At 37.0% G+C, this 19,431-nt stretch overlaps 1 protein-coding gene across 5 annotated transcripts in view; it reads left to right on the top strand.

The window, feature by feature from the left end:
• Positions 1–19,431, top strand: part of VAV3 (vav guanine nucleotide exchange factor 3) — a 171,110-nt gene that overhangs the window by 73,037 nt on the left and 78,642 nt on the right. For all 5 annotated transcript variants that reach the window (XR_003992906.1, XM_030496165.1, XM_030496166.1 and 2 more), the window contains exons 8-15: positions 2,755–2,858; positions 4,883–4,982; positions 5,883–5,978; positions 7,629–7,697; positions 10,202–10,288; positions 10,744–10,829; positions 11,210–11,342; positions 11,700–11,809. Coding sequence is in view for 4 of the 5 variants with exons in the window: in XM_030496165.1 (XP_030352025.1) it covers positions 2,755–2,858; positions 4,883–4,982; positions 5,883–5,978; positions 7,629–7,697; positions 10,202–10,288; positions 10,744–10,829; positions 11,210–11,342; positions 11,700–11,809 (785 nt within the window). In the remaining variant the exon portion in view is untranslated. The remainder of the gene's footprint in view (positions 1–2,754; positions 2,859–4,882; positions 4,983–5,882; positions 5,979–7,628; positions 7,698–10,201; positions 10,289–10,743; positions 10,830–11,209; positions 11,343–11,699; positions 11,810–19,431) is intronic.

Genomic DNA, 19,431 nt, shown 5'->3' with positions numbered 1-19,431 from the left:
AGATGTTAATATCAGTTAAATTTAAAGCTTGGCTTTGAATTGGAAATAGAAGCTCAAAAAGGCATTTTGTCCCCTTAGCTTTAAGCTGTTTTTCAAGGATGTTTCTTAGTTGAGTCCTTGTTTGTTTCTGAGATAATGTGCTTCTGTAATATATTAATAGGGAAACATTTCTATAGTAACATCTCTGCTGCAATTGAAGATTCTGAGGATATGGCCATACAGTTGCTAGCAACTGAATTTAGTCTGTTTCAAGTTTTTGCTTCCTCATCTTTGATGAGTCAAGTTCACTTAGTTCACAACTCAATATTGCGTATTATTTTTGTAGTATATCATTTACTACATGAAACCATCTGTTGTGGATGAAGTGATGCAGTTTACTCGTAATAGAGAAGTAGCAATATGTTTATTGATACAAAACAGCAATTTAGCCAAGTTTGATAGCTAATGGGAAATGTCAGGGAGACTCTCACGTTTAGTCATGAGGTTCAGAAGGGACCTTCTGGTGTGTTAAACTTCTCAGGGGGTAGTTTAGGTGTGGCTGCACCCACACTTAGTCCCAGACTTGGTCAACAGTCTATGTCTAACAGATTATATATGCAAAAATCAATCCTTTATATCAGTTAGCTGAGATTTCAAAGTTTAGCATGCTGTTTTTCACTTACCAATAATCTGTTGTGGTAAGGAATCTCTCAACCTTGAGGAGTAACCTTGAGAGTGTTCCTGCTCAAGGGGAGATCCTGGCCTGCTGCCTACTGCCATGCATGAGAGCTCAATGGGCCCTGGGCTGTCCACGATTTATGGAGTAAGATAGTTGACTCATAGCCACATTCGCATACTGACTACAAAAGTTAGGTTTTTTCCAAACTTGGTTTGAGTTAGAACTTGACCAGGACTATGGTTAGCAGGCAGGCATGTTGCTCAGATTAGCCCTTGGCTATTGTGTTGTTATCTCCCTCTCCTGAATTCACTTTGAGTTGGATGCAGGCAACAAACAGACAACTCCATTATGGCCAATGGCCAACCACCACCCACCATACTGGTGGTTCTCACTTGAGCCAGAGTTATGGGAAATAAAGGTCAGGTTGGAGGAGGGGAGCACGCTGCCACACCGTCTTAATCACAGAATGGTTTGGATCAGAAGAGACCTTAAAGATCATCTATGTCCAGCTCCCCTGCTATGGGCAGGGGCACTTTCCACTAGATCAGGTTGCTCAAAGCCCCATCCAGCCTGGCCTTGAACACTTGCAGGGATGGGGCATCCACAACTTCTCTGGGCAACCTGTTCCAGTGTCTCACCACCCTCATAGTAAAGAATTTCTTCCTAATATCTAAACTAGAGCTACTGTCTTTTCAGTTTAAAGCCATTCCTTTTTGTCCTATCTGTACATGTCCTTGTAAAAAGTCCCTCTCCAGATTTCTTGTGGCCCCTGTTTAGGTACGGGAAAGCTGCTATAAGGTTTCTCTGGAGCCTTCTTTTCTCTAGGATGAACAACCCCAACTCTCTTAGCTTGTCTTCGTAGGAGAGGTGCTTCAGCCCTCTGATCATCTACGTGGCCCTCGTTTGGACTTGCTTATGTTGGGTACCCCAGAGCTGGACACAGTACTCCAGGTGGGATCTCACAAGAGCAGAGTAGAGAGGGGGAAATCTCCTCCCTTGACCTGCTGGTCACGCTGCCTTTTGATGCAGCCTAGTATATATCTGGCTTTCTGGGCTGCAAGCACACACTGCCAGCTCATGTAAAGCTTCTTACTGACCAGCACACTCAAGTCTTTCTTCTCAGGGCTGCTCTCAGTCCATTCTCTGCACAGCCTCTATTTGTGCTTGGGATTGCCCTGGCTCAGGTGCAGGACCTTGCACTTGGCCTTGTTGAACTTAAAGGTTCGCACGGGCCCACCTCTCAAAGTGTGTCAAAGTCCACCTAAATGGCACCTGTTCCCTTCAGCATGTTGATCATGCCATGCTGGCAAACCTGCTGACGGTGCACTCAATCCCACTGTCCATGTTGCTGACAAAAAAGTTAAACAATGCCGATCGCAATGCTGTTTTCAGAGCCACCTTCAATGTCTTTTTTTCTTTGAGTGCTATTTAGTTTTTTTTTTTTTTATAGTCTGTGCACTGCTTAAAGTTCTTGATTTCAAAATGTTTTAACTTGTTTTGAGTTAATTCCTAGTGAATTCTCTGACAGTATCTATACAGTATTAAGGCTGATGTAATTTTCCATAGTTGCTTACACATTTTTGTTTCATAGTGAACAGGTAAGGTGAGCTTCAACTGTACTCGGAGAGCAAATCTTTCTGCAATAGCTGTGCCTTTCGCTCAGCCATTAGTTGCCTGCTGAATTAGAAAGCTCATTATGATTGCTGTGAACACTAGAACATCAGTAATTGACCAATGTAATGTCCAAAACTAATTTTTCACAGCTGAGGGATGTGAATTATTACTTTATCTTGTCTCTAAAGCATTTACTTGACTTGCTTAATTTTAAAATTATCATTATAAAATGAAGATGAATTAACAGTACACGTTCCAAGCTAGACTAAGTTAGTCTCTAATAGGTAGTTCTTGAAGTTTAGTTTTTCTTGTTGCATGATAGGGAAGATGTGGCAAACCTTAAAATGAGGTTGTACTCTCAAATTATCTATTTTTCAGTTTATTGAAATTATTGGATTTAACATGAAATAATTAATTTTTATATTCAAAGCTTTAAGTTCTGGTTTAAAAAACCTTTTCTCCTCCCCATTACTGTTTTTAAGGATTTGGTGAAAATTCACAGGAATCTAACACAGGACATCAATGATTCGATTGTTAACAAAAATGATCAGAACCTATATCAAATTTTTATCAACTACAAAGAAAGGTAAGATTTATGCACTCTTACTAATTGTGATAATTTATGCTTTATTTAGTATTTTACCTTTTTTTTGTTTTTGATAAATAATTTTGAAACTGGGTTGTATTTTCTGTCAGTATACTTATTAAGTTAGTATTTGTTGTTTTGAGCCTGAAAGTCAAAATGTTTGACTTTCAACCATTTGCTATATGAACTCTCTCTCTTCTTATGGTCAGTTTTGGCAATATTGTTACATAGACAGGTAACAGCTATATTTTGAACAAAAATAGCTTATTCTGCATAACATTTTTCCATGCAAAAAATCCTGAGTATTTTATAGCATGTCCCTGCTTTGTTTAACAGTTAAAATGTTATAAAAGTGGAAGAGGGGCAAAGTAAGGCAAGGATATATATTAAGGCTATTCCAGGTTAAATAAAACAGAAATGGCCATAATTTGGAAGAAGAGAAAGCAGAAGAGACTGCAAAAGAGAAGAAAGAAGGGACTTGCCCTACCCTGCAGTCAAAGGTGTGATAGTAAAGCTAATGTTTTACCTTCAAACTGAAAACCAGCCAAGCTGATAACAGGATTGCTGTGGCAGCATGCCATGTCCTGTAGGCTAGTTGCCCATCTTTTTTACTCACCTTTTCAGATTTGTTTTTTCCTGCCAGCACTGAACAGCTGTTGGACTGTATAGATGAACTTACATGCCTGTGGCATATATACGTGGCAAAAAACACTTGTACTGTGGGCTACAGTGTTGACCTACCTTGACATAACCCTTGGGTTGTGGTTAAAAATCAGTTCCTTCTGGGACTGGAACAGGAAAGACCTGTGGGAACTAGTTCGGTTTGCTCCAGGGTGATGGGGAAGGAGGATTGTTGCAGTAATAACATGCTTGTGAGAAACTGGACAGCAGCATCCAGAAAACATTAGACAGTAGAGTTGTTTTCTGAGTATGGAGGGTGTCCTAGGCTGCCCACAAACAGTCTTGCCTTCAGAGACCCTCTGTTTCAGCTTTTATGTTGGAGCAGGACATATTTATTTCCCAAGCTGTTAGACTTTCTGCTGCTGTAGGAGTGAATTAGGGGACAAGAAGTTGTTCTGGAAAATGCTTACCTTTCAAAACTAGTTCTGAAATGTGTGCTAAAAGGGGAATAAAGGACACTGAGAGGAAACCTCAAGTTTATATTATACAAAAATGAACCAGATGGAGGTAGACTTAGGGTCTTAACCATATAGTAATTAAAGTAATCAGAAGTGGTGTTAAATCAGTTTAATCACTTCAACTATGAAAAAAGAATGGGGAAAAAAAAATGGTAAAGATCAGGTGAGAGAAAAAGAAATCTAGGAGACCCCAATGGAAGGCTCACAGGAACCCCCAAAAAAGGATTTTAAGCATGCAGAAGGAAGAGCCTCAAGAAATGTATAAAAAGGTTAAAGGCAACAGCACTCTTTATAATGGGACTAGTTGAAAGAAGCACTCCAAAGAGGGACAACAAACTCCTGTCATAAACCCTAGCTCCTTCAAGAAGCATTGCTGCTCTTGACAGCTATTGAAAATTTCTTGAGTTCCTGCACACTATTATTTTGATCTGAGGGCTCACAGGATATAACCCGGTAGAAATTGTTGGAGATGGATCAGTTTGGGCAACCTAAAAGTTCTTTAAAGGATAGCTGTAACTAATCCTCTTGAGCCCGTGTTACAGAATTTATACATCACAACCTTGAAGATCTAGTGTTCTAAATGTTAATGACTGTTGCTCTGTTAAACAGCAGTTACACTGCTTTTTAATGAGTCCTTTCATATTCACATACACTTGAATATTAAAGAGTATTGCAATGATTTTACAGCATTTTGAGAGTATATAAAAACTGTATTCCTCTGAACATCCTTAATGCTGCTCTTTGGAGCCTATGTCTGAATCCTATCCTTGCTTATTTAGGCACTACTTTTGAAAGGAGGATTGTTAACAATGTATTTGTGGAAAAAAAATAAAGTCTTACACATGGAAATGTTCCTCTTATTATTTATCTCTTGCTTTGATTTAGATTGGTTATTTATGGACAGTACTGCAGTCAAGTGGAGATAGCAATATCGTGCTTAGACAACATCTCTAAGACAAAAGAAGATGTTAAACTGAAGCTAGAGGTATTAGTATTAACTGTATCTATACATATATATAAAAAGCATGTGTTTCTATGAATATGTCTTGCTTTCATCCAACTAAAAACTTTATGATGAAAAACTAGCTTAACTGAAACTTGCATGTGTTTCTCTTCCTTTTCATTTTTTTGGAGCCTTCAATGAAATGAATATGTGAACTGTTGCAGTACATGTCCTGGCACTGAAGTGAAAGTTTTGCCACTGACATAGAAGGGTTAGGTTGTCTCTTTTTTTTTTTTGGTGGGGGGTGGGGAAAGTGATCATCAGTCTTACCCTTCTGTGGTATGGTGATGTATCACCAATGTAGCAGCTGAGAACACAGGTTCTAGGCTAAACAAGCCCTGGCCTCACAGCCTCACAGGGCTTGCTATCTTCCATGACCCCCTTTCCAGCAGAGCTGCTCCTTAGCTGGTCAGCCCTGAGGGCTAGTGTGTCCCTGGCTAGTGCACACCAGGTAAAGGACTTTCCCTTCACCTTGTTGCCTTGATGAGGATCCTGTTGGACATACCCTGAAGAGTGTCTCCTACACCTCCAATCTGCTGCTGTCTGCAGACTTGCTGAGGGTGTCCTCTGTCTTTTCCTGCAGATCATTTGTAAAGATTGCTATCAATGATGAGTGTACCCTCAGCAAGTTGTTGTCTTTGTTATTCTACTCTTTCTTATGCTGTTGAAATATCTAAGAACCAGTGTCTAGATCCAGTCTTTTTCTTTTTTTGCTTAGCTCTATGTGCCATGTCAACAGTTTCCTTTATTTTGTTGACATTCTTTGTATCAAGATTAATACAGTTGCTTGGCCCATATATCACTGATTTTTTTTTTATGTCTCACATGAATATTTTTATTTTCTAACTCTCTTGTCTTATTCTTTTTTTGCCTTTGAACTAGGAATGTTCAAAAAGGGCCAATAACGGGAAATTTACGTTAAGGGATCTTTTAGTGGTTCCAATGCAGAGAGTGCTAAAATACCACCTACTGCTCCAGGTATTTTATTTTTGAAATTTAAGGGGGCTATCGTCAGCAGATTGTAAGAATGAGAGCTAAAGATCTTTATCAAAGGAAGGTGATTGACATTTCCATAGATTTGAGGCTGATTTGTTACAAAATAAAATCCAGTCAAGCGCAGGTTTTCTTTCCAAGATCATTCCTCAGAGCTGAAGCATGTCCGGGAAAAAAGAATAAATCACGATTTTTTCCTCAGTATCTGAACCTTTCATTCTTGGTACGTTTAACGTGGTTAGTAGTACCAAAGTATAATTATGGTACTTTGAAATGTGAACCATCGTCCACCCCAAAAAGAGGGAGCTGGACCATACTTACAACATACTTTTAAGATGCTGCTTTGCTGTCATGAATTACAATAAAGCCATACTTTCTTTGGAATGCTTCTTATTATAACCCACAAAGCATTAGATTTTGCAGTTAGTTCTGTAATAAGGGTGGAGAGTCTTATAAATTTAATTTGATAGCTGTGCCAGGAGACTCATTAGTTCAGCTGCAAAGAAATATATTACTATATTAGAGTGTCAACCCTGCTGATGCTTGTAAAATGTCATCTGAAAAAGATCTACTACTTGTATGTGAAGCATAATTTTAACTCTGTAGAGCAACATACAGTATGTAATATTAATTTTTTTAATTATTTCTATGAGTCATCAATATTTTGATCAATGGAAAATTGGAAAAAACAAAATGAATGGTACAACTGCTTTTTAAAGAGAGCTGAGTCATGATTTTATAAGCAACCTCTATTATGAAAAGATGATAACCAGTATGTCACTATGCTCTATGTGAAGCTATAATATACATCGTACAAGAAAAATATTTTCATGAACTTTGAAAGAAAAAAACAGTAAATTATCAAAATTGTAATATGAAGTATGAATACTTATTCCTTCATTTCCTGTGATTTTAGCAAGTTATGTTTGTTGAAATGTTTAATTTGCTTCTCAAATTATAAAGAAGAAATAACCCATTTCCCCAAAAGGTTACTTATTCACTTCATAAAAACTAAACCAGCCCCTTTATTTTCCATATGGGAAGTGACTAAAAAAATTCTTTAAACATTTACATTTCATTTAAATATGTCTTTTGAGTCAGCTTTATTTTAGGTGTAATGAGACAGTGACTTCATTTAAGCAGTGCACTGTTTAGCTGAGATTTTACTGCCAGTGTACATCCCTTTATGCAGACAAGTGCATGCTTCGGAATGGGGTGATATACAGTATAGTAATGTGCAAATGAACTCAAGTGTTTACCTGTGTGTTCAGCACACACATACATTAATGATCTGACTTGGCAAGTTCGAAGTGCCAGACTGACCAAATTAGCTTCTAATGATGGTTCATTAGCAGCTAAAGTCAGTGTTTAGGCTACACAGCAACAATTCTTAAACACTTGTCAATTATCAGTTTGCAGTGGTCCCCACTCAGTTCTAAGCTGCTCACTATGGGGATGAAATACGTGAATATGGGGATCACTATGGGGATGAATATGCGAATTCTTGAATTCTTAGGTTGTTTTTTCTGATTTTGGCCCTTTTTTTTTTTTTTTTTTTTTTTTTTTTATGGGGATGAGCAATGACAATGTCAATTTATAAACTGACAGTAGGTGAAAAGTTTTAACTGTTCACAGGAGCTTGTAAAGCACACTACTGATCCCACGGAGAAGGCAAATCTAAAACTGGCACTTGATGCAATGAAGGTAGGTGTTCATGGCAATGAAGTATTTGTTGGCAGTTAAAATGTTAGCTCAGAACTGTATTTCCTGGAGGAGATAATGTTTTTCACAGCAGATCAAACATGTTTTCACAGGTCACAATGAGCTATGTAAGTATATCAGGGTAAGCATATAGTTGAGGGCTTTGCTCAAGTCTAGAAACAAGCTCAGTAGTTTTCTGAAGTGGAGGGTTTATAAAATGGAACTTCCTTACTTCAGTTTACTTCTACATCATTTTTCTGTCATTTATGTGATGAAAAACAGGTGTTTCAACAATATTGGTCTCGCTTCCAAAATTTAGGCATGTTTCTACTACTGTAAGTCAACCCTAATCAAGGTCAGTAGTCTCCCAGTGAGATGAAGACAGTTATCTTTTTTACAAGATTTTTTTTTCTGTCCTATTAGTATGAGCTCTGTAGCTTTACTTTTGAAAGCAGTAACATCTGGAGGTAGAATATCTGTCACTGTATATTGGTACAAACAAATGCTTTATAGAATAGGTGTTCTGCCTTATGTATAAGGTAATATATTATGTGTTCCTCTGCACAGCTTCAGAAATGAAACGCAGTTCTGCTTCAATTGGCTTCACAGCATGAGTTGTGACATGTGCTGGATTGTGAATTTTTCTTTCTATCTTTTGCGGGGGAAAAGAGGAAAGAAGTCAACATGACAAAGGTCATATCTCCTTCTGTTGTAATCTGTATGGTCCACAGAATATGCTGAAGTCAGACTAAGTTAGTTTTGGGTTGCACAGTTGTCTTGTATTAGGTGATTGCCTTGAATGCCTGGAATACAGACCAGCTCACTACTGAGATTTTTGGTTCTCGTTTTTTGTCATCTGCTTTTGTGCAGTGAATGCAGAGCATGCTGTGACAATAATCTCCCAGGGACACATGCCTGAAATGGGATGGCACACTGTTGCTTCCATCTAGTGGCAAGCCATGCACCCTGGCTGCTGCTAGTTGGCTATGAAAATAACCGTTTTTCACTTACTCCTGCCCCACTTTTTCTTTCTTGTTTGCTGGTTTGCTTCATTGTTTTTGGTGGCAGTTGGACTGCAAATAAAAGACCCGTTAGAAATCTCTCTGCTGGTGTGGCTGTGGCAGTTATGTGCTGGCAGGCAGGACATAACCATCCAATTAAGCCAACACCCCACCTCCCCTGACTCCCCAGACCAAATACCCCTGCCCTCCCCAGGTATGAGCATCTCTTCTTAAGGGTGCAGCATTGCTTCCCTCCTGATTTAGTGTATCCTCTTAGTAGATGTAACTGTGCAGCATTGGTGTGTTGCTTCTAAAACCCCTGGTGTGTCTGCTTGAAAATAAAAACGTCTTTGGAAAAACTGCCAGCTAAGTGGTACTGCTCCCCAAGAAAGAAAAGTCTCGGAAGGATTATGCTATCAGATTTCTTTTAGCAGCGAGAAAAAAGATTATTTAATTTCTACACTAACTCTTTTAAGACTGATGTGAACATATCCTGCACAGATTAATTTGGGATGCTTAGGATAATGATTACAGCTATTCTTAGATTTGGATTAAATATGTCCTAGAAAGATGTATGTTTCTCCCACCCTCCAAATATGTGACCATATTGAAGGGATACTGTAAAAGCAAGTTGTGAAGATCAGAATGCCTTTTCCAACTGCTGCTCTCAGCACCCCTGACCTTACCAATAGCCACTCCTGCTCATTCCTTATCTCTAGCCATAAACAGAAAAGCCCCAGCAAATTATCACTATTATTCAAACATTAAAGCATTTTAAAGGTTTTAGTGAAATGTGTACAGTACATGTTCTGGTAAAGGGGGCAATAATGATCTCAACCTGTGACTTAGGGTAATAAATCCCATTAAAAGCCCCTTTAAAAGATCTGATGTGTAATGACTTCTCTGTGCTGTGCAACAGTAAGAGTGAAATCCTACCACTGGGGCACTAGCTTCTCCTTTCCTAATGAGCACCCAGGCTTATGATGTGTGATATGATGTGTGCGTATTGTGATATATGCTTTTGATATATGGTATGGTCATGACCTTACATGCTGCTATTGAGCTGCCTTACATGTTTTCTACTATACGCTCCATTTAACTTTTGTCTTTTTCTCAAACATTGTATGTTGTTGACTTTTTTGGCAGTGTGCTGCACAAATTAATTTCCATCTTAATCTTGAAAATAAGACATTAATGAAATTATGAAAAAATCAGCCCTTTTATACAATTTATCACATTTCTCTCTTTGTTGCTACTAAATTTTTGTTTCAGTAGATGTGATGATGAAATTTGTAGATAGATTGAAGATAGAAGAGGCTTTTTCCTCTCTTTATTTAGCCATCTATATTGATGATTCTCAAACATTAAAGAGATATGGGTTTTTTTTAATTTACTAAATACACAAATGATTCAAAGACAAAAATAGAAATAAAGTTGCCAAAATAGTGTATGAAAGCGGCCTGTTACAGAAAAGTTTTTTCCTCCCTTTATCTGTTTATGCTTTAGGACTTGGCTCAATATGTAAATGAAGTGAAGAGGGATAATGAAACACTCCGTGAAATTAGACAGTTTCAACTATCAATAGAGAATCTGGTATGTGATATTTTTCATTTATATACAGTTTTAAAATAGCTTTTGATCGAACATATTGATGTACTTTCTTCTCCGTTTCATATAATATTATAGTACTCTTGGAAACATTTAAGTATAAGTATGCTTTGCTTAGTTAAGAATAACATTAATATTGAAGTACAGAAATTGCTATTTTGGGGGTCAGTCTGTAGCTAAATATATTTACATAGTTAAAAGTTTGTATTTGTACACTGACTCAGGTGGTTTTGTAACGGGAGAAGTTTTCCCATTTGAAGGCAAAAATGGAACTGAGTGATTCTTTATTGTATCTAGTTTAGATAAGAGTAAGGAAAATACATTTTCAGGCCTGAGAAGTCCTTTTTTTGGAGTAAAAGGAGTAAGTGGTCTAACACTTGAATGTGTCATCATCTTGACACTTTTCCTGTATTTAATCATGCATATTGCTTCTGTTTCAGAATCATTCCCTCTTACAGTATGGAAGACCTCAAGGTGATGGGGAAATAAGGATAACTACATTAGACAAACGTGCAAGGCAAGACAGGTGATGTTATGATGCCTGGAGTTTGCTATTAAAAAGCCTGTAAAGTAGCATTATTTAGATTTGAGGTCAGCTCAATGATTCTTAAGAGTACTTTTAATTTCACTGTGCATTCACAGAACCTATCCACTGTTTACTAAGGGAATTACGAAGTGATTCACAGCAAGTTAGCTATTATATGCTAACATCTAAGATCATCTAAGTCTTGCAAATACAAGGTCTCTAGCAAAAGTACTTTCAGTTTGATTTTTGTTCATTATGCAGTAATTTAGTTGTTCTTCACTTCAAAAATTTACGTGCCAGAAGCAAAGGTGTGTAAAATTATACTTTAAGTATTAGATTTCTGGAGTGTTTTTAACCATCCTTATATTGTATTTTCATAGGCACATCTTCTTGTTTGATCTAGCAGTAATTGTTTGCAAACGGAGAGGTGATAATTATGAAATGAAGGAAATAATAGATCTTCAGAAATACAAAATTACAAATAACCCTACTACCGATAAAGAAAATAAGAAGGTAAATATTTATTGCTAATTCATATAAAAATGTATATTTTTTTTAGCAGCAATTTGAAACATTTTTCATGAGTTCAGAATATACTCACAATTTATTGTTTCTAATGTAAGCTGAAGTGTGAATATTTAGGGATTTAAACTTTTTTTTATTAATAAAATGTTTGAGTGAGTCATTCCTAAGTGAACACAATAATGTGGTCTTTCTGTTCCTAAATCAGGGAATAGAAGAACATAATAAAGGAACATAGAAATCCTTTTTTTTTTTTTCCTTTTTTTTTTTTTCCCTTTTTTGCTTCCCTATCTTTCTTTTCCTTTCTTCAAAACTGATGACTTTTGTATTGTCAATCTTTTTATGCAGTGGTCTTATGGCTTCTACCTCATTCATATCCAAGGTGAAAATGGTTTAGAAGTTTATTGCAAAACTAAAGACTTGAAGAAAAAATGGCTTGAACAGTTTCAGATGGCTCTGTAAGTATATTTTTATTAAGGTAGAATCATGTTCATCACCAGTGGAAGGATATCGCTTAAATTATGCTGAACTGCTTTCATGTTTAGATTTTTTTTTTTTTTTTTTTTTTTTTTTAATACAGACTAGTTATCTATTTTATTTGGCTGATTTGACATCTTCAGAACAGAATATTTCCCTGAAACTCCTCTTGGGAAAGAAAGAGGGCACTCTAGGCTATGAATTACTTTGCAACTTTGCTGCGAAGACTGTTTTAATAATACTATCTTAAGCAACCAATTTAGCAATAAATATCTAACTTAATGGTGACATTTTCCCACTATAATTTTTATTTTGATTAATTAAAATATGGTTTTGAAAGGTGATGCTGATGATTTGGGAGGGTGTTCTGGCATCTTTCCTGATGGCTTTTAACTAATTTATTGTTCAGAATTTGGATAAAGTTGCTTGGCTTATCAAATTCAGTTTCAAAAGGCTGGTTTCCTTTATATGTTTTCAACTACAAGAGGAGATTGGTTTAGACTTCTTGAAAAGTAAGTTGTTCAGTGCAGCATTGCAGATTACATTATTGTTCTGTAGCATGAGCTTTATTTCCGTTTCTGATTCTTGTCAGAAAGACCAACATGATTATTGACACCTCAGGTATTCTGATTAAATTTAAAACACGTGAACAAGGGAATTGGATGACAGGGTGATGCTTACTTTATGGTTAAACAAAAAAAACAAAGTGTGAGGGGGAGTGAGATACTCCCAGTGGAAATAGAAATAGTGATTGTAAAGATATGTGGATTTGGAAAAAAGGCTATTATGAGCTGATATGAGCGAAACTTTCTCATAAACTATATATATGTTTTTAAAACCATAGTATGATGAGTGCTAATGATTTAAAAGAAGACAGAAGGAAGGAGAGCCTGGGCTGGACAGATACTCTAAGATGTGCTGACTAAGGTTCCCATCTTGTTGATTTTTTTACTGATGACAAAAATGGCCTGTGTTTTGGCAAAAATTTTGGGGTAGCATACTTGGGGGATGGGAAGAGTTTTTCATTAATACGTGTGCAGAAAGCTGAGTACTTTGCCTCTTTCTGCCCTGTGCTCTCCCTGCTGCGTTCCCTGTAATGTCATTATTGATATTTATTTAAACATAGATAAAATGTGAATGAAAAGCATGAGCAATTCCGACTTACCAGCTTTAGCACTGCAACTATTGATCACTCTGGGCATCCTGTCCCACAGTACAAAATACCCAACCAAACAAAACAAAAATCAGCTGAGGAGGTAAAGATACCAGTAGGAGAGCTATGATTTTTCCCAGGAACATATCCTCAGTTCTTCCCAAATATTTTTGTGGTTCTGTGCAGGACCACTGTGTCACCACTGTGTGCAGTGAGTGAGTGCAGCTACACAGCCTTACACAGTGTTAGGCACCAGCCAGTGTTCGTGAGCTGCTCTTGAGCGTGCCTTTGAGAACAATGGTTTACTGCTGCTGCCCTGTGTGAGCTGAACAAACAGGACCTGAAGTGTTGGCAAATTTATGTTCTCCTTTAGGGTAGATGGAGTTGGTCATTGAAAATGAGTGGTGGTATCAGCCCTGTCTTGCATGTTCTCATGAAACCATACCTCTAGTTGAACCTCTTCCTGTGTGAATAAAAGCTATAACACAGAGGCATGCGAGCTGGAGCAGCAGGGTTGCTACAGGTCAGGGCTGAGGTGCAACATTATATAGTGGCATTATTTGCATTGGGCAATGCTTTTGCTCCCTTCTATTTTTATAACCACTAGGACTGAAAATAACAGGGAGCTTTTATGCTTTCTGAACTTTTTATACCTTTCCCTCAAATTTGTTACATGAGTTTGACTTCAGAGCATGTTTCCCTCAGCAAGTCTTCTAAAATATACCTTGGTGTATGTAGCAATAATTATATCCTAATGCATGCTGAGGCAGAAGAGTTTGTATTGGGAAATAAACTGAGTGAAGTGTTTTGAACAATTGGTTGGTTGGTTTGATTTGTTGTTTTCATACGTCTTTCTGTCTGCTGTGGAGGTTGTTGGTCCACCTGTGATTTTACTTTGAAAAGTAGCCATGATTGAAATTATGCTGTTATTCATCATACTCAATTCTAATTGCTACCTCTATGGACAGAATACCTCTCATTACTTGAGAATTCTACTGAGACTGCAAAAACAGCCCAGTTGAAGGGGTGAATTGCATTCTTTTTTGATTATCAGAAATCATGAGGTTTACTGAGTTCAAGAGAGAAATTTCAATGCAGTTTTTTTGCCTTTGGGATATCATTCTGTATGAAGTCATCTCTGTGCAAGTGATAATATAAATACATGAGTACAAATTCATATCTCTTATTATTTATAAATTAAGAATTAACCTTGTTGCCACTAAAGCAGTTTCATTGGCATAACTATGTTAGCTAGGTTGTATTTTTCTATTATTTTTCTTTATTTTAAGAGCTTAGATATTTATACCAGTTTATGAATTACAGTGATAGTTATATTGCTGAAAAGGCACCTGCTGTTGAGATGCTGGTGTTATTGAGATTATATTTTTGTCTCCAGTTGTGGGAATCTTATGTTACTGATGAAGTATGAAATAGAGGAGAAAACTACTTTGGAGGCTGGAGTTGGTTTAGGATTGGAGGGCAGGAATACGTTAAAAGGAAAACCGTTAGAGGACAGAAGGATGAAATCCCAGTGCAATTTCCAGAGTGTTGCTTTTCAGACTTTGAAGTTTCTGTTAGAAAACTAGTTTTGCAAAAATGTGAAAATATTCTGCCTCTTAGTCAGCTCTGTTGTTACTGTGGTATATGGCAAATTGTTTTTTTGTGAGGGAGGTTAGGAATGATGGGTTACTGGTCATAAGAAATGGAGGAAATAGTTTTTATTCATATGGCGGTTCTGTTGCTACAGCCTGTATTTGCTCTTTTCCTGAGACTATTGCTTTAGTTAGCAGATATATAATACTAAAGCAACGTAATTCTTACTTCGCCTAAGAATTTCATGAGGCTTACTGATGAAGCCTTTTCATATACTACATGGTCAGCAGCAGTGATGCTGTAGCACAGCTGCACTGAATTTGGTTCTATTGACCTATTCATGGTAATTGGCACAGTTGAGACTGGGTCATCTCTGATTTCCATCCTTCCACCCCCCTTTTTGTGTGTGTGTGTGTGTGTGTTCAAAATTGCTGATAATTTGGGAGCACTGGATTTTCTAGAGGACAATGAAATGAAGTAGGATGCTGGGGAAGAACGGTTAACATTACACTCAAGCTCCTGAAGCTGAAACTGTGATTGGACTCATAAATCCAGTGAATTTGAATTTGAGAGCTTTTTGTAAAGCTAGCAGGCAGAGACCTGTGGAGGATGTTTCAACAGGAGCTGTCATATCACAAATGGCCAAGCTCTTTCTTGGTGTGCCTGTTCCTTCGCTGATGTGAGTGGAAGCTTTGCATGCACAGGGGAGCATAACTGCTTATTCCCTTGAAGAGGTGCAGTACGTAACAGCAATAGTGATTTATTGAAGCAGTTGCTCTTTTGTTCTTGGAATTCTGCTTGTAGTAATGGATGAGCCTATGGCTGTATGGGTAAATAAGCGCTTCTAAAAAAGATAGTACTACAAAGACTTTACTGTAGTAGACATAGAATGTTTAAATTTAATCTGGCATGTCAAATAACATTTGTTTAAATGCAAAATCATTCCATATCCAAGAGAATATTAATAGAAGTGTACAGCCAAATTACTCAGCCAAATTAGAGACATCATGTATTAAGTGAAAGTTTGTCTGCAATGTGACAAAGTGCATGGCTTATTTGCAGTAAATAAGGCATTAAAAACCTCAAAAACTTATTGGGAGTGTGAGAGACAATTTTGTTAGATCTGTGAGTAGCGTATCCTGTCTAATCTCTGTTGTCCTGTACTAAAAATAGCCAGAAGAATCAGAACAAATATGTTTCACAATATACCTACAAATTACAGAAAATGATATTTTTATGTTAAAAGGTAGCATTGACTGGTATCTTCTCCTCCTCCCCTTTTACCCCCAAAATATCTGCTACAGATGTTTGTCTTATTTTAAAAATGCTTGTTTTTAAAAATAGTTGACTAACACATGTTTCAATGCATTTATGTTAACCATTCTTTATTAAAAGACAAAACTCTAGAAAGTTTAAGTTGTTCTCTATTGTTTGCATGTATTTACCTCAGTTATATTACTTTGGAACTATTTAGCTCACTAATTATCAGGTTCATTTTCTTAATATGTGGCAACTGCTTTTCTTGTCATTACTGTGATGAATTTAATTCTCTTTTATTTCATCATGAGATGATAGAATAAATGCTGAAAAATTATTGTGACTATTACTACAGCTGTCTCATGTTGACATTAAACATTTGCTTCCATCCATTAAATATTTCATAGAATCATAGAAGGCCAGGTTGGAAGGTATGTCAAGGATCATCTAGTCCAACCTTTCTAGGCAAAGCATGGCCTAGACTACATGTCCAGCACCCTATCCAGCTGAATCTTAAAAGTGTCAAGCCTTGGAGACCACTTTCCTGGGGAGATTATTCCAGAGGATGATTGTTCTCACTGTGAAATTTTTCCTCTTATGTCCAGTTGGACTCTCCATAGGAGTAACTTGTGACCATTACCACTGGTCTTTTCCACGTGAATCCTTGTAAAAAGGGAGCCTCTTAAATACTGGAGCAACGTGGTGGTGGGGTCTCCCCTGAGCTTTCTTTTCTCAAGGCTGAACAGAACCCACTCTCTCAGCCTTTCCTAATACGGCAGGCTTCCCAGTCCTTCGATCATCTTTGTGGCCATTCTCTGGACCCTTCTCAGCTTGTCCACATCTTTTTATGTAGAGTGGGTACTAAAACTGAACACAGTATTCCAGGTGTGGCCTGACAAGTGCTGAATAGAGTGGGACAATGACATCTTTAGTTCTGCTGGTGATGCCTTTGTTGAGGGCATCCTGTTGGTTTCCTCTGCTTCAGCTGCATGCTGTTCAGTCATATTGAGCTCGCTGTCTATCAGGATGCCCAGGTCCCTTTACATTTCTTTGTGTGCAGTTTGTTTCTTGATCACAGCATGGAGCCAGGTGTATCCTTGTCTTCCTCACAGTGGCAGAGACCTTTTCCATGAAAGGTCACGTATTATATTTTCCCACTGACTTAATAGCTGAATCCATTAGTGTAATATGGCATGCAATATCTTATACTGGTTTGTGCCAAATTTATTTTGTCATCATGATGTCCTCTTTGCTAATTTAATTAAGTCTTCTGGTTTCTCAATAGTGCTTTCTAATCACTCTAAAAATGGCCATCAGCAAACTTGGCTTCAGTATATATTCTTAGATGGTAACATCTTAGACAGAAATGCATTTTAAAGTGTAATCACAGAAGAATTTAGGTTGGAAGGGGTCTGCGGAGATTGTCTGCTTCAGTGTTCTGAAGGGCTTAAATTGCTCAGGCCCTTGTCAGCTCGAGTTTAGTACTGCTGGATTTCAAGACACACAAACCCAATATTGCAAGGTTTCATGCAACAGTTTTGTGGCATGCCTTTTAATTAGTCTTTACTCAACATCTCTCTTTCACAAACTGAGAAGCGCATGAAAACATCTCGCAGGCAGAGGAACAGGTGTTTTTTCCTTTTTTTTTTTTTTTTTTATGTACTTAGTTAAAATTTCACCTTCAGAAGTGCTATGATTGTGGTTCTGCTTTGACATTGTTACTGAAATTGCAATATTAACACCATGTCTAATTAGCAATGCCTGAAAAATCTGTGGGAAACACATGATCATTACAGTGATTAGGGTATTCATTAACTGCATGGAGTTAATGAGTCTGACTTTTTTTTTCTTAATATCCAAATAAAAAGTATTGCAGACATGAAAGCCCTAAAAAAAAATTAGTGGTTTTAGTTTTAATTACACTGTACTTAAGTTTTAGTTCACTAAAGACTCTGTGCAGCAGCTCAGGTACAGTGTAACATGTTTTTGAAAAATTACCATTTCAGTTAGACATAAATCCACACCTTGTAACTCAAGGGATGCAGAACATACCTGGTTGTAAGGAAATAATCTTGAGATTCATTGATTCTCAAACCTGATAGGTATGTTTGCAACATCCTAGATTGGACAAGCTACATAAATTGTAGATAGAGCTCATTGGTTTTCTAAATTTTAAAGAAAAGTAGTACAAGAAACCAGGTAGGTGAAAAGTGTTCTCTTACCTATTGCCATGCCTATTTCCAGATTTGGTTTGCACTCTGTGACTAATGACATTGGTCAGATTCAGCTCAAATAGATCTGTTCCCTCAGTGCATTAATACTGCATATGCATTAAGACTTCTTCTGAGAGAATATTTGAGCTCTGACATATTGAACACTGACATATTAAATTAAAGCTTTCTTATCAGAGCACTTTAAAAGCTTTAGATATCTGCTGCATTTTTCAAATAGCCTGCAAAGATGTTTCACTTGTGCCAGCCTCACACAGGTTACCAAACCAATGAACAAACATGTCTGCCTGGGCTTCTCCATCTGTATAAATATTTCAGTACTGCAAAAGTGAATGCCAAGTTGATGTCTGCCAAAGAAGAATGGTTGCCTGTCATTTGCTATGACTCCAGTTGATTTTGATCAAATGTTTATCAGGGTTGTAAGCAACCATTCACAACATATTTACAGTTATGCAATTCCTTTAGATTATTCCAGACACAGCAAGAACTGTGTGTGTGTATGATTAAAAGCACAGTGTAAGGACAGTGTAGAATATGAAAGCAAAACAATTTATGAAAAAAATGGGTAAACACCTGGACATGATAAATATAGTTTGATACTAGGTCTTCTGGTTCACGAAAATCAAAGATTTCTCAGTCCTTATGTATTTACAACTTGCCTGACAACACGTTAGGTATATTACAATGAAAATGTATGTGCTTCTTTAAAATTCAGTGGCACTGCATCATAAAAATAGAGTACCACCATCTAAATATTGTTTTCTGTGCAAGGTGTTAGTTTTTTTCCAGTCTTTAAACATGGACTGCTGTATTGCATGTTTGTCCTGATACTTTGGCTCTATAAACAGATGCCCTAGTTTCTGCCTACAAACCAATTCTACCTTTTTTCTGAGCAGATTTAGGTGTAAATTTGTATTTGTGAGACTTAGAATTTCAGTCATGTATTAAGGTATATAAAGTATTGATGCTTTTACAAATTTTTACAAATATTTACAAATACTGATGTGTATCAGAGCCTTGTTCCTATCAGGCAGTGTTTAAAAATGTTATATAGGAATAGATTAGCTCAAAGCAGTCCATCTTCCATGCTTTTCAGGGAAGTAGGCTGATAAAAAAAAGGAAAGCCATTATCTTGTTTGAAACAATGCAGTACGTTTCCAAAAAGTTAACAAGATAATTTCCTTGATCTCAAAAAAGCCACTCATCATATGATCAAATAAGCAAATTTTCTAGCAGAGTCTTAGAAGTTGTGTGTTCTTGATTAAAAGCAGAATTTACTTGTGATATGGTTAATTTAATTGTGTAACATGTCTTCTTGATGGAGACTCTTTGATGTGACAAACCAGAATGTTTGCGTATTAGCATATGA

This window comes from Strigops habroptila, chromosome 8 (genome assembly GCF_004027225.2).
Source record: "Strigops habroptila isolate Jane chromosome 8, bStrHab1.2.pri, whole genome shotgun sequence".
NCBI lineage: Eukaryota > Metazoa > Chordata > Aves > Psittaciformes > Psittacidae > Strigops > Strigops habroptila.
This window is presented reverse-complemented; position numbering and strand designations above follow the sequence as displayed.